This window comes from Fulmarus glacialis, unplaced genomic scaffold, assembly GCF_000690835.1.
Source record: "Fulmarus glacialis isolate BGI_N327 unplaced genomic scaffold, ASM69083v1 scaffold41155, whole genome shotgun sequence".
NCBI lineage: Eukaryota > Metazoa > Chordata > Aves > Procellariiformes > Procellariidae > Fulmarus > Fulmarus glacialis.
Window position 1 is genome coordinate 44,791 of NW_009213130.1, and position 13,818 is coordinate 58,608.

Consider the following 13,818-nt stretch of genomic DNA (forward strand, 5'->3'; position numbering starts at 1 on the left):
GGCTCTGAAACTCGGGAAGTCAAGTAAATGTGTATCATTTCTGAACAGGCGTGTTTCATACTGTCAGGTGCAAACAGCCTCCGTCCTTCCAGGGCTCTGGGGAAGGGCGCAACAATACTGACTCATGGGAGTAGCTACAAAGGTGACCAAGGTGAGGACCTCTGGACATTGGAGGACTTCTCCCAGTTTTAACCAATTCTTCTCTGACCTGACGTCCTGGCAGTTTATGCCAGGCCTCTCCCTCTGCCCAGGCAGTCTCTTCAGTCCATCCCCTGCTTCCTAGCCTGCATCTTCACTACTGCCTTGTCTTCTTTCCTTCACTTCTGTCTCCTGTCCTTTCTCTGATCCTCACCAAAGGCATGACAATATTTTGATACCATCATGATGGTACCAGCACTTTTTGCTTTGACTGTGTGTTTTACTCTTTCCATCTGCCCCTCACTGCTCTCTCCAAACTATAGAAATTAAAGGTATCATCTCTGCAGTTCCCAGCTCCATGGAGTCCTGCTCTTGATTGTCTCATCTCAAAATCTTGCGTATTTCAAAATCTCAATGTTGTCCAAGAGCAGAGATACCTGCTCTTGCCCATGTCTGTATACGAATGACTTCTAAAATAGCAGCAACCACAAATGAACAAAAGCTTAGTTTTATTTTTCCTACGTTATAAACCTTAGGTAGTGAAAGATAGTTCTTGCACAGACTCCTCTTCTGAGAAATAGATCTGATACTCCACTCATGCCCAGCATGACAGTAATACACTCCGGAAATGTTTACAGTCTTGTCATACAAAAATGCTGTATTTTTTAAAAAAGGTAGTTAAAAAATATACTGAAAGAAACTTTAACTACTTATTTTGAAAATGTACCTGTTCTTCTTTGCTGCAACCATCAGCAGTGCTGTGACTTTCATACAAACAAAGCCAAAAGAAAAGAGATGGCTTGATTATGATTTTGAGAAGAAACTGGAAGAAACTTCACCAGTCAACCCAATGCCTGTGAAAGGCAACATTAAATGAGGAGTGTTGCCCTGTTCTGTACCAGGTTAGCTAAAAAGAATCAGTATCACATCTGGGTCTTTTCCAATATGCTCTATGGAGACAACAAGAACATGCTGCAAAGAACGTTCTGCTGTGATCTAAATCTCCACATCCAAAATAAGCTGCTGCTGTAAAAGCTCCTCATCACACTCTAACCTTAGCAGAGTGTGGGTGTAAAACCCTACAGGATGCACCAGCAGTGTCCGTGAGAGCAGTACAAACTCAACTAGAGAATTACTTGTGCTTTACAACATAGGACTGGAAGACAACAAACAAGCCATGAAGAAAACCAGTTCAGAATAAATAGTCTGCAAAACAATGCCCAAAAGTCAGTTGTATAATAAGCCACTTAGGAAGTACTAGAAGCTTTCTTCCTAATCCATCTGTCACATGTTTTTATAGCTGAAAATAATTAACTGCTCACTATTGCTCAACAAGTAGGGGTCTATTTGAAATCACTTAATAACAGAAACAACAGGAGCACCAAGACAAGGTACTGAGAATTTCATCTGGTGTCTGAAAACAGAACTTAATCGTATTAATTTCTGTGTTAGAGAGCCCAGATTCAGGGGCAAGGAAAGAAAGGCTTGAGATGGAAGTTACTGTTTGGGTGGAGCAGAAATATAGAAAAAATTCAGAAGAAATTTTGCTAAAGCATTGCATGGTGGTGTTTGATGATAAGAGAATAAGGCATCATTCTGTCACTCTCTAATATGGATTCTAAAATATGTATGTGTTCCTTAGCACTAAAAACAGAAAACAGATTATTAAACTTTTGTTGCGATTTATCAGTTCAAGTGTACCTTTTCAAAGTGAACTTAAGAACCTAAGAGTAATATATTGTCCCTAACTCTTCTTCTCTCTCTGTGTCCTTGCAAGAGAATATAGCCACTGCTGAATTTCTCCCAGATACCATCCTCCTTTCTTCTGCTACAACATGGTGGATTTGATCTCCTCAGGGCCTTTATAAAAAACTGCATGGGTCTGAGCTTTGAAGTTCCGTTTCTTGAACTCCTCCGAGATTTCAAGGAAGGACTTTCCCTTTGTCTCAGGAAGGAAAAACCCAACGTAGAGTGCAGTGCAGACGCAGACCACAAGGAATGGGACGTAGCAGAAATGTGCTAGACTTTTCTGAAGAGGAGGAAAAAAACAAGACAGTGTTGGTGACATTCTGTACAATGACAAACAGGCCACTAATCCGTGTTCCTGCATGGACAAACTTCACCCAGGGATTATTTCTGTGTGCCCTGGTGAGGGCCTCACATGCCTGGATGCAACAGCTCCCCAGCATAGTTTGGGAGATTTGACAGCAAGAAGAGTATCTCAAAATGTCTTTTTCTGTCTTTCTCTCTATATATAATTGTATAGACCCACTAGGAAATAAGACAGGATTGGATATTGTGGAGTTCTGCTCCCTTTCACTTCAGGAATCACCTTAGGGAATGATGCCAGGGTCTGGCCAAGGGGAATTAATTACATCACACCTCGAGTCCCAGCTGTTCTCAGCTGAGGACAGAGGAGGAATATCGGTCATCCATGCCCCAAATCAATCTGCTTCCAGCCTCACATCAGAAATCACTGTAGGCAACATGGAAGAAGTTTGGTTTAGAGGAGTTTTGACCACTTTCCTCATAAAGGTACTTTTCACAGCAGTGCTATCTTGCTGTGTGTCTGCAGCTTGTGACATTCCAGGCCCTGTCTCTTTTCATGGTCACTACCAGAGCCTCTTTCTTGTATAAAACACAAAAGAGCTGCAGGTGATTGCTTTGGCTTGGGAACCCACCACAATGAATGGAAAGGCTGTTCCGACCAGAAATAGGTTGAACCAGAGCAGAGAGCCACAGATCATGTAGGCAGCTGGCCGGGACATTTGATCAAAAACCTCTGTGGGCAGAACTCCTGTTACACCAGCTGGAAAAAGAAATGGCAAGAAAGTTAATAACACATTGACATTATATTAAAAACAAGAAGAACACATACTAACAAGCAAACCCAACATGAAGTACATGAGAACAGTAAATTATTATTCAGTAAATTATTCTCACTAGTCAGCAATGCCAGAACAAGTGGTAATAGAGATTAACTGCAGTGGGGAAGTTTTAGGTTAAATATTAAGGATTGGCTAATTATTCAAACTCTCTCATGTTAGAATGAACTGCTGGGAAAGGTTTTGTAATCCACGTTATTCTCGCCAGGACCCAACTGTGAGAATGGCTTATAATTAATTCAACCCTATGGCACTGTAGGGACCGGGACAAGAAATTTCTGCCAACTCACGTGGCATGTGACAATGGCAGCTTGGTTCTTTTCTTACCTGCCTTCCTTCAAACTCATGTAAGTGAACAGAGCCTCACATCTACTCACACACCGAGAAACATCTGCACACACACAGCCTGGGTACTGCCCCCACAACCACAGAAACTAATGGATTCTGCCAAGAAAATGCATGTTAGTAGGCTAACAAATCGATGTGGAAATTGTGCATCCAGGTATCTGCAAGTAAATAATCACATGACGTAGCCATCAATCTTTCGGGTTAAAGTGAAGCATTAGAAATGCTAGTCTACAGCCCTAATGGATTGGGCTTCTTGTCCATTTAAGTTAAGAATCATCTCCAAGTGCCATCACAAGTGGCTGTAAGGAGAAACGACACAGAAAACAGCACAGACTGTCCCTGCACCACACTGACTTTCCAGGGGCATACAAGCCCCTGTGAAGCAGCTGAAAACTGCTGGCAGAAATTGCCTCATTCCTTTGAGTGTGCTGTGGCAAAAGAGGGTCTGAGAATTTCCAGCTTGCACACATCTCCAAGCCCCTGCAGTACCCAAAAGTTTCAGTGAAAGCACTGAGGGAACTGACCTGGTCCGATTCCAAAGCTCAGGATATAGGCGAAAATGCAGGCCATGCTGAGATAAGGCATCCAGCTAATCTGAGTCTACAGCCACAGAGACCAAGAGAAAACCAGTGAGAGCACTTACACTTATTTGCCACCACTAAACACCCCAGTCATATAAAAGGCAAAGCCCAACTCCATTCCACTTAAATAATTAAGTAAAGTTTGTTACCTGGTAGCTCAGAGCGACCATGAAGACAATGGCCCATCCTGCCATGAAGCTATATCCCCCCAGGAGCAGTGGCCTCCGACCAGCATAGTCTATAATCATGTTCTGCACAAAGTAACACAGTGAAATAAAGCAAGATATTTAACTTGTGTTTATAATTCCCACCCGTTCCCTCTTCCCATTTCAACAGTCCATGCCTAGTTCATTCTACAACTACTTTAAGGATGCTGCCCACTTCTTAGCAAAAAAAAGAAAAGTCAAAGGAAAGAGTCTGCTGGCAGGAGTTGGGCAAAAAGGGTGTTCAGGGGAGATGAGAATGTCCCAGCTGCAGCCTAAACTCTGCCACTATCCATACTCACACGAAGCAATCTCTACTTTTTAGAGATTTCAGACAGTAATGACGATGCAGTGCCTGACAAAATACTTCTACATTAACCTGTCTGGACGTGAGTGCTGAGAGACTGCCTGACTGCTGTGCATAAAGGGTTTCCTTGGCATGAAAGGCAATGTAAATCCGAAATTTGTAATTAACAGCCTCCTCACTGTCAACAGAGTCTGCATGTCAGCAGAGTGCATTAAGAATCTCACACAAGTGACAGACGTGATCAGTTCACAGCTCCCCGTGCCAATTACAACATATGGGATTTTGTCCTGAGGAATTCCAGCCTCTTGGAACACATAAGCTGCATAAAAATACATCTGGGGAGAGAAGAGAGGAGAAAGCAGTAAAGGAAGACATCTGAAAATACATCCCATTGTTCTTCCTGAAGGACCACGCAGAGAATGACTAACGTGCTGTCATACGGGCTATTTTGACAGCATCCCTCTGAATCTTGCCATAATGCACCTTGGGAACCAAGCGTCTGAGGTTTGAAGATCTCCACAGGCAGAACAGACCACTATTCCTTCTTCTCCTGCAGCAGGACTGAAAAATGTCTCATGATACAGCGCTGCCACTGATAGCTGTGGCTGCCAGGCTGCTTACCGAATCATTCCCGCAGAGCTGCATGGCACTGCTCAGCACAACGATACTCATCAGCTGCCACCTCAAAGCTGGATTTTGGAACAGCTCCCAAGGGTTCTTCGGTCTCTGACCTTTAAGGGCAGCCTGTTCAGCCAGCATCTCTTCCAGCTCTGCACTGAGGTCACTATTGCCTCTGAGCTTCTGCAGTGCTGCAAGGACAAGGGAACTTCTTATCCCCTGAGCTTTACCTTCAGTTTGCCTGCTCTGCAGGGTGGAAGATTGAGCAGCAAGTGGTGGCTGCAGAAAGCTGTAGGAGAGAGTCTTTGATCATGGTGTTACCTTCACAGAGATGGCCAGTTCTGGTGCAGCCACTTGAAAGATTTGGGGGAAAGGGAGTGCAAATCCCTCACCATTGTTTGCCAAAGAATATTTCCAACCAGTGCCATTTCAGCAGCCATGCTTCTGACTCAGATCTCAGGTGACTTCCCTGGGAAATTCCCAGGCAATTAAGGTGTTCTTGGTACACAGCACATATTTCCTGGAAATGAATTCCAGGAATGCTGTATGTGGGGATTTGTATGCTACAAATCTAAGCAAGTCCCTTAATATGAATTGGCTTCGGATTTGGTCATGAGTTCTTCAACCAGCATTTATTTCACTTCATAGTTACAAAACATTTGCCATTGTGAACCCAAGTCCCACCTTTTGACCCTACCTTTGTAGCAGAAAAGTCTTTTGTAGGAACATGCCTTTCAATTATCTTAATAGATAAAATATTTAAGATTATAGAATATTCTTTAGTTTGGGAGGAGGAAGTGATCATTTTTGGAACTTGATATGACACTTCCTACATGTAAAAGTTGCGGCACCATTCTCAAAAGGTCAGGGCCCAAGTCTGTACACAAAAGCAGGATGCAAAAAAGCGTACATTCATCTGTGCTCAGAATTACTCTGGTTGTTCATACAAATACATACCCAAACACCACCTGGGTAGTGTTTAAGGGTGCAGCAGCTAGTGCAATTACAAACACTGATGGCACCACATATTTTGTACAGACCAAATACAGTCCTCTGGTTTAGAAAAACATCATCCATGGGACTAGTGACATAGCCATGGTATTGGGCTTAAAGCTTTTATATTCATTTAAGGAGGCTGGTAGAGTCACCAAACAGGATATTTGTGTTGGAAAGAAGTCTACGTTTCAATCTGCTTTGGACTGAACACGCTGGACTGTATGTTAAGAATATACAATCAACCTTCTTGCTGTTTATCTGCCCAGTCAGTAGATCTCACGTGCTCAGTGAGAGGCTGCCACCCTAAACTCACCAGAGATGCAGGATTCTTTATCTCCACGGTCAATCAAGAGGTATCTGGGACTTTCAGGGAGCCAAGGCAGAGCCATGAGCTGGATCAGGGCAGGCACCACATTGCTAGCTAAAAGGAATGGCCAGCTCTCCTCCCCTCCTAGTAGCTCCCTGGAGAAAAAAACCCACCATAATTTGCACAGTACAGCTTACAACCTGGCAAAAGCCCAGCATCCTCTGCTCCATATGGGCAGTGGAAAAGAAGGAAAAGAGAGGGGTGGTAAAGGGAAAAAAAAAAAAGGATAAAGAAAAGAGAAGAAAGATTTAGTAAGTATAAACTGGGCTTCTCGCTCTACATTACCTGAGTCCAACAACCTGCCCCAGCACCAACCCCAGGGCTGTAAATGATGCAGAAGTCAAGGCCACAGCTCCTCTGAGCTTCTTTGGGGCACTTTCCGCCAGGTACATGGGCTGAATGTTCATGCTTACACCTGGGCAAGGCAGACAAATGCTGACCTCAGCTTGTAGACAGAGGAGATGAGGACAAATGCAGTCAGACACCTCTCAAGGTTGCCAGCTGGACTTTTCTGTTGCAGGCCATGCGATGACAAATCTACCAGTGCTTATTATTTACCCAAACCTTTAATCTCCCTCTTATTCATTGTATACACTGCTAAACATACATTTCCATACTCATAAGTAGTAGTGGATAATGAAACTGAAACCTGCCAGGGCCTCAGTCCTGTGGTCTTTTCAGCACCAAATCCAAGGTTATAAGTGATGCTTCACTCTAGTTCCCCATTTTTGGGGCAAGATCATATTTTAGGACACTTGTGTCAACCATTATTTCCTGGGATGAAATTCTATAAAAACTTCAATGTTGGTGCTCATGCTGATGAGGGACTGACAACATTCTTAAAAGCAGATAGGGATCGATTTTCAGTTCAGTTTCTCCCAGGGCTCCCCTCCCAGCATACAGAGAGCACACAGATACTCACATGTGCATTACACACAAAAAAATGCCTGTGTATGCTTTAAAAAATGACCTTAGAAGCAAAATGTAAAATCTATATATACAACTTCCTCATTCATATATATGTGTGTGGTCAGACTAGAGGATGAATTGTTTTAATGTCTTGGATCGTTCCTATTTAAATATCTTCTATTTCTAACTGATACTTGTTATCATGTTTGTCCCATTATGTTTCTTGTGTTGCCGTACCTGCATTCACGCCAGTAAAAAATCTGCTGAGCATAATCATTTCAAAGGATTTTGCCATTCGGCTGAATCCTGACAAGACTGAGGCTATGATCACAAAGACATTGTTCAGCAGCAGGGACATCTTCCTTCAGAGAGAAAAGACATAGTTGTGAGTACATGTGTGTCAGGTTTAGTTATCAGATAAAACATTTCACATGGCAGATCCAACCTGCCATGCCTGCAAGCTCAAGGTGGGCTGCTCAGCTCCACCATGGAACATCCTGGTTACCCAAAGCCCTACATGAGGTGTCCATGTGCAAATGGCAGATCAGCAGTTTTGGTGTCTTGTTATGAAAACAGGAATGAGCATTGACAGATAATCTGCATGGCTGATACAATGAGGGTCATCTCCAACTACCAGCACGACCACAGCATGTGGTCTTGCTGACTTTAGATACACTGAAGGCATCTGAGGTCCTCACCCCGATTCAGGGCTCTTGCACTCACACACAGTTTCCCATTTGAACAGAGTATTCCTTCAGTAAGTCATGCGCGTTTTGGTCTGAAAATGCTAATTTGTTGAAACAGGCATTTTTCATGTAATAGTATCATTCTTATGAAACTTTTGTCAGAAAGTTTTCATGTGTCCCAGGAGGAATTTCTGTCCAAAACCAGGGAAAAAAAGAGAGCTCTATTGACCCATCACAGCCAGTAATTCTCTTTAGTCCCAACTCACTGTCCTACCTACTCTTCAGAAGTCAGTCTTTTTTTCTCTTATTCATGATGGAATATAATTTTATTCCAAAGCAGTACAAGGTGAAAACTCGAAACTTTTCATTAGATAAGGAAGCCATATCCTTTCCAGATCTTCACAACTGTGAAACAAGTGAGCCATGGGAGACAGTCCTCCAGCCCCACCGCAAACCATAATGGTGCCTGCTTCATCATATGAGAGGAACAAACCAAAGTGATAGCACATAGAGGAAAATTTTGGGGTCAAGAGAGAGGGAGGCAAAATCTAACTTCCTATTAGTTTATTTTAGTAACACTAACAGTTTTTTTTCTGAAGAGAAAAAAAACCCTGGAGATAGAGCTGTGCTTTTTTCCTGAAGAGGAAAAAACTGGAGATAGAGCTGTGTATGAAAGATAGGTGAGGAGAGACAGACATTTTTCAGAGACTCAAGCACAGGGAAGAAAAGCAACTGTGAAGATTTAACAAATACCTCCTGAAATATTTCAGTCAAAAAGGTGGATACAGCCTGTGAGACATGAGGACCATGAGGACTGCTCTTTGCAAGCTCCCTCTGTTTTTCCAGTGTCATTCCTACCAATTCCCACAGTTCATTTTGAAGAAAAATCCTTGGTCTGTTCCATCATGATTTCCTATTTAAAAGGATGGCAGAAAACTGGGCACAACAATGATAGTGATTATGTAGGTGGTTACTGTGATATGGAGTTGAGCTGAAATCCTTGTAGGACTTCAGCTGGGTCAGAATACGATGAGAAGGTAATCTGGGGAAAAGAACTGTTCCCCGTCGAGTTTTGAGACATGAAATACTGCCATATCAGGTAGTTTCTCCCTGCCAGCTCAGAATGTTAATGGCAGACTGATCTGTGATAGAAAACACGTTTTCATGATTTTTAACTACAGTGAGTATTGTGCTGTAGGGCTCATAATTCCTTTTGGACTAATGGAAGCTGCAAAGCTTAAATCAAAATCCAGCACCCTCTTACCTTCCCAACATGATGGCCATGGGACCAGCAACAACAGCCCCAGTGAGTCCTCCCAGAGGGTACGCAGAGACAGTGAAAGACCACAGCAGCAGTATCACGTTGCTCTCGAGGGGAACGCCTGTGCGCTCCAGCCAGGTTTCGTTCATGAACGTCTGGATGTACTGAGAGGGAAGGACAGTGCTGCATAACCACAACATACAGATGAAGGACACTGGGAAATGTAAAGGCTTCCTTATTAATGTATCTGTTTATTCTGTGTTCATGCCTCCAAACCTTTGGTTGAAAATGGCCTCCAGTTCTTAGATGTGTTTTTAACAGAGGGTTAAGAGTGTAAAACTGTGGCTGTTGAAAAGTTGTACTTGGTATGTAGCTATCTTGGATAATTTAAAAATGTACTTCATGGGTCCAACTTTGAATTTAAGGGCAAAAGTCAATTTCAAAGGATGCAGGTTGGAAAATTTTAGAATTAGATTTGCTAAAGCAGTTGAAACAAGGCTTTTGAATAAATTCTTGTGCCACTAGGTCCTGCTCAAGGGTGGCTCTTGATAACAAAGTCCTGTAGCTCAGATGTGAATTATACAGAGGGAACAACACATCCCACCCTCAGTATTAGCGGACTGCATATTTTCAGTGGCAGGCCACTGTTTATAGCCAGACTGAGGACACTAAGGAAGTGTCTGTCTCAGGAGGAGACTCTCAGACTAGCAATACTTACTGAAGTTGGAGCATTGATGATGGAGATGTTGTAACCATATTGGAAAGTGCCTCCAATCCCAGCGGCACATATTGTCAGAATCAGGATCTTGTTCTGAAGCTGAAGAAGATGGATAGAAAATGGATGGCTTCCTTGCACAGAATAAAATGGCTCAACAGACATTTGGTCCATTCACACTTTGAGTGGTGTGAAGTGAAGATTAGAATAGGTTACAAACGTTGTCATAAAATGGGAGGTGCCAAAGACAGAAAAAAATGCCAGATTTTTAAACTCTCTCCCTCTACTGCAGAATAGCATTAATAATTCATTGCCATTCACAAAGAATTTGGGACTGCTTTGGGGCAAAGGCCTGCAAGTGTCTTTGGTTTAATATTTAATGTGTATGCTCACAAAAAGTCAGTGCAAAAACAGTAAATACTGGTAGAGACTGGTGTTATTGCTTCAATTAATTCAATTCATTACAAAAACCTGTACTCACATGATGAATCATGCAAGAAGCATTGCCAAAGTTTAATGTCTCATTTCTAGCTAAGCTCTATTGGACGGAGCTTCTCTGCGGTATGGGGGATTTTCTCGTGGCCATTTATATCCAGTGCATTTCTGAACCATTGGCATGCTATTTCTTCTACCTTTTCATGGTAATGACACATATTTTAGTTTAAAATAGAGTGCCTTTCCTATGCTGCTTCACATGTTGTACAGAGGAGACAATGTCTCTCTCCTGAACTTTCTCATTAGACAGTTGTTCCTACACGTTTGTGTGTTTAGCAGTTTATAATTGCATATTCAGCCAGAATGTCTTCTACATTTTCAGTATTATGATATGGGTGAAATATGTGGCAGACAGTGGGCCCTGTGCTGTGTTCTGGTCTCCTTGAGGTAATTTCTTCATCAGTATTGCCTGTTGCTTATATTGCCGTCTAACACCGCTGCTATGCCTTCGGAAGCACGGGCAGGTGAATGGGGCTGCTTCATGCAGCATCACGGATCAGGGTGTTGGCACAAAAGCGAGGTCTCTTGCCTTTCTTAAGGGTGTAGAACAAGCTGTTCTGGCTGACACAGTATGGGAACTGAGTGCTCACTGGCAGGCTTGCAAGCAAAAAACATGCATCTTTTTTCCTCTTGCAGTAGGATGCCTTGAATGTTATAGTATAAAAGGGTGTCCCACATCAGAACAACACTGGGGCTAACTGTGGAGGGCCAGGGACACTGTGTAGAAACTTTCTAAACAGTTTTGTTGATCTTTGCTCCTCTGTCATGTTTGTAAGCCTCAGGTCATTCTTGCCACTATTGCCTGGACACTTTCCTGTGTGACTCTGCCTTCAAATTGACCTACACCTTCTGTAGAGGAGGACAGCTGAGTGTCAGCAGCATCAGGTCTACATGTTCACCTCACCATCAGTCAACATTCCTTCCTCATTGCAGCCACACCACCCTGTTCGTTGGTCTCTTTCTGTGTCATCCCCCCATCCTTGTCAGTTCATGCCTATTTTGTGGCTGTGCCTCTGGTTTCCCCATCTGTATGTGAGATCCTGTGACTGGCAAGCTGTGCCCTGATGGTGTCCTTGGACTGGGAGCACTGTCCCATGTCTCAAGACCACTCTGAGCTTGCTGGGGGCCCCTAGGCTTTAGCCTGACACCTTCTGCACAATGTTCTGGGTGGCCCAGGGCCAGGATGGCCTTTGCCAGCCCCCTCCCAGTGGGACAGCTCTGTGGGTGACATGAAGAGCCCATGCTCAGGCTTGGCTGTTCGCCAGCTAGTGCAGGGCATCTCAGGCTAGATTGTGTTTTGCTACATGAATATGACCCCATTGAGCCTGAAAAGAACTTAGATAACAAAACTGGGGAGCTCTTTCTGCTCTACCTGCTTATTTTCTTCTTACAGAGCCATCTACTAAAGAAAAGGAAAGTTTTGCCTAGTCTCGCAATAGCTCTAAAATCACAAATTCAAATAATCTTAGACTTTCCTTTCCTCAAAGCCTTTTCTTGTAAATAACTTCCATACCAGCCTGAGACAGGATGTTCTCCTAGGAGAGAAATGAAGCCAGACTGTTCCAACCGTGCAGCAAGAAGAGGCTGAGCTCTCTCCTGTCCCAGTTAGAAGTGGGTACATTTCGCTTGCACTTTCCTTGGCTACACCACTTCCCTGTCTTTTTACTGATACGTGATCTAAGGATTGTGCACCTGATACCTCTGCTCTTCCCAGTTATTCTAGTTCTCCACGTGAGACAGATTTCCTCTCCCTACAATAGCACATTTCTTTTTTAATCACAATGCCTAGGGATGTAACACTCCTCCTGCTCATTTCCCTGCTTTCATTATAGAGTACATCCCCTAACAGGTCCCGTATCACAGAGCTCTTTTGTGGCCATGAGCTAAAGGAAAATAGTTTGCTTCTCCCTTCAGGAGCCACCAAACAGTTCTGTGCTCAGAGCTGAGCTGTATTTACAGGGTGACCTTCCGAAACCTTCCTTAACCCCTGGCTTCTGCACTATTGTCCCAGCCGCTGTGGTGGTGTGCAGCTGCCAGGAGAGCCATTAGTCTGTCAGCTTTATCGCAAGGACTGTGATGAGTTGGACAAATAGTTCTACAAGAACCTGATAGTACTTACACAGCCTTACAAAAATTCAAATTAAAAAAATGATCTGTCAAAAATAATAGTAAAATAGATGTTTTTTACCAGTCTCTGCAGCTTGTTCATCCTCTTTGGTAGGTTTTCCTCTGTCTGCCAAAGTCTCTGGTACTCTCAGCAGTGCTCTAAAGGATTATTTAAATCTCCAGCATAGGAATGTGTATTTAGTCACCCATTACATTAGGATAAGACACTTGACTTGGCAGGTGTTTTGCCAGCTGATTTACATTCTCAAAACAGGGCTGCACGTTCATTAGCAAGACAGTTCAATTAATTTTTTTGAAAGTACATGACAGTTTGAGGAAATGATTCTGGAAGATCCAGAGCTGCCTAAATCCTCTTGAAGACCAGTATGGTTTATGGCATAAATTCCTTCTCAAAACGTCTGGCACAGTTGCCCAGTAGCGCTTGTCTGATTAAGTATGATCAAAGCAGAAATAAACTACAGCTTTGTTTCTGACTGTATTTGTCCTGGAACCCAATCTAGGATCTGAAAGACAAACCAGATTATTTCCCTTGGTCCTATCAGTGACAGGAACGAACAAACCCCAAACCTTTCAAATCCCTCATTATGCCAAGCCCTTTTGCTGGACTCCTGTCTATGTCCAGGTGACGTACAGGCAATCCAGCTGTTGCTGACAAGGGACTGTACACTGAGGCACAGAAGGCTGCAGTCCTGTTCCCTCTCCATAGCCTGGCATAGAGCAAACAGCAACACTTAGAGCACTCACTTTTGTCACCGAACAATCATCTCCGGCTTTCATTTCACAGGAGGAGAGGGCTTTGCTTTTACATATGCCGTGTGAATTTTTTTTGCTTCTGAAGTGCATAATACATAATATGTATTACATTATAGATTATATTAAAGTGCATATTACATAATATGTAATATATCTACATAATCAGTAGTATTGCAGCTAAACCTAGTGCTGAGGTGGGCACGGTGCAGTAGGCTGCTGGGGGAAGAATGATTATCTGATCAGAATGTTCTCAGTTTGTTTTGAGTTGTCACAACCTCTCGCACAGCATTATTCTGCTGTTCTTTAAGCCTTTTTCTCCCTACAGCCTCAGATGGCAGAGAGAAGAGCCCCTCTGAGGGCAACAGGGGCTGATTATACCAAGGACTATATCTGGTTTTGTGCTTGGGAAATATTGATCAAGGAATCAAC

At 43.2% G+C, this 13,818-nt stretch overlaps 1 protein-coding gene across 1 annotated transcript; it reads right to left on the minus strand.

The window, feature by feature from the left end:
* Positions 1-1,966: 1,966 nt before the first annotated feature.
* LOC104070049 (solute carrier family 2, facilitated glucose transporter member 11-like) lies at positions 1,967-12,718 on the minus strand. The gene is made up of 12 exons (XM_009578090.1): positions 12,698-12,718; positions 10,018-10,116; positions 9,303-9,463; positions 7,590-7,714; positions 6,729-6,858; positions 6,390-6,538; positions 5,084-5,271; positions 4,687-4,797; positions 4,102-4,203; positions 3,896-3,971; positions 2,820-2,947; positions 1,967-2,167 (listed from the first exon to the last, which is right to left on the minus strand). Exons 1-12 carry the CDS (start codon positions 12,716-12,718, stop codon positions 1,967-1,969), a joined length of 1,491 nt encoding a protein of 496 aa, XP_009576385.1.
* Positions 12,719-13,818: the final 1,100 nt, after the last annotated feature.

Excerpts from the sequence above, each read along its gene's own strand:
- LOC104070049 (XM_009578090.1), bottom strand. The coding sequence starts at position 12,718 with ATGAACAAGCTGCAGAGACTG. Across the intron at positions 4,204-4,686 it reads TGATCACGTCTGTCACTTGT|AACATGATTATAGACTATGC; the intron begins GTGAGATTCTTA and ends TACTTTGTGCAG. Across the intron at positions 3,972-4,101 it reads TGGTCGCTCTGAGCTACCAG|ACTCAGATTAGCTGGATGCC; the intron begins GTAACAAACTTT and ends CTGTGGCTGTAG.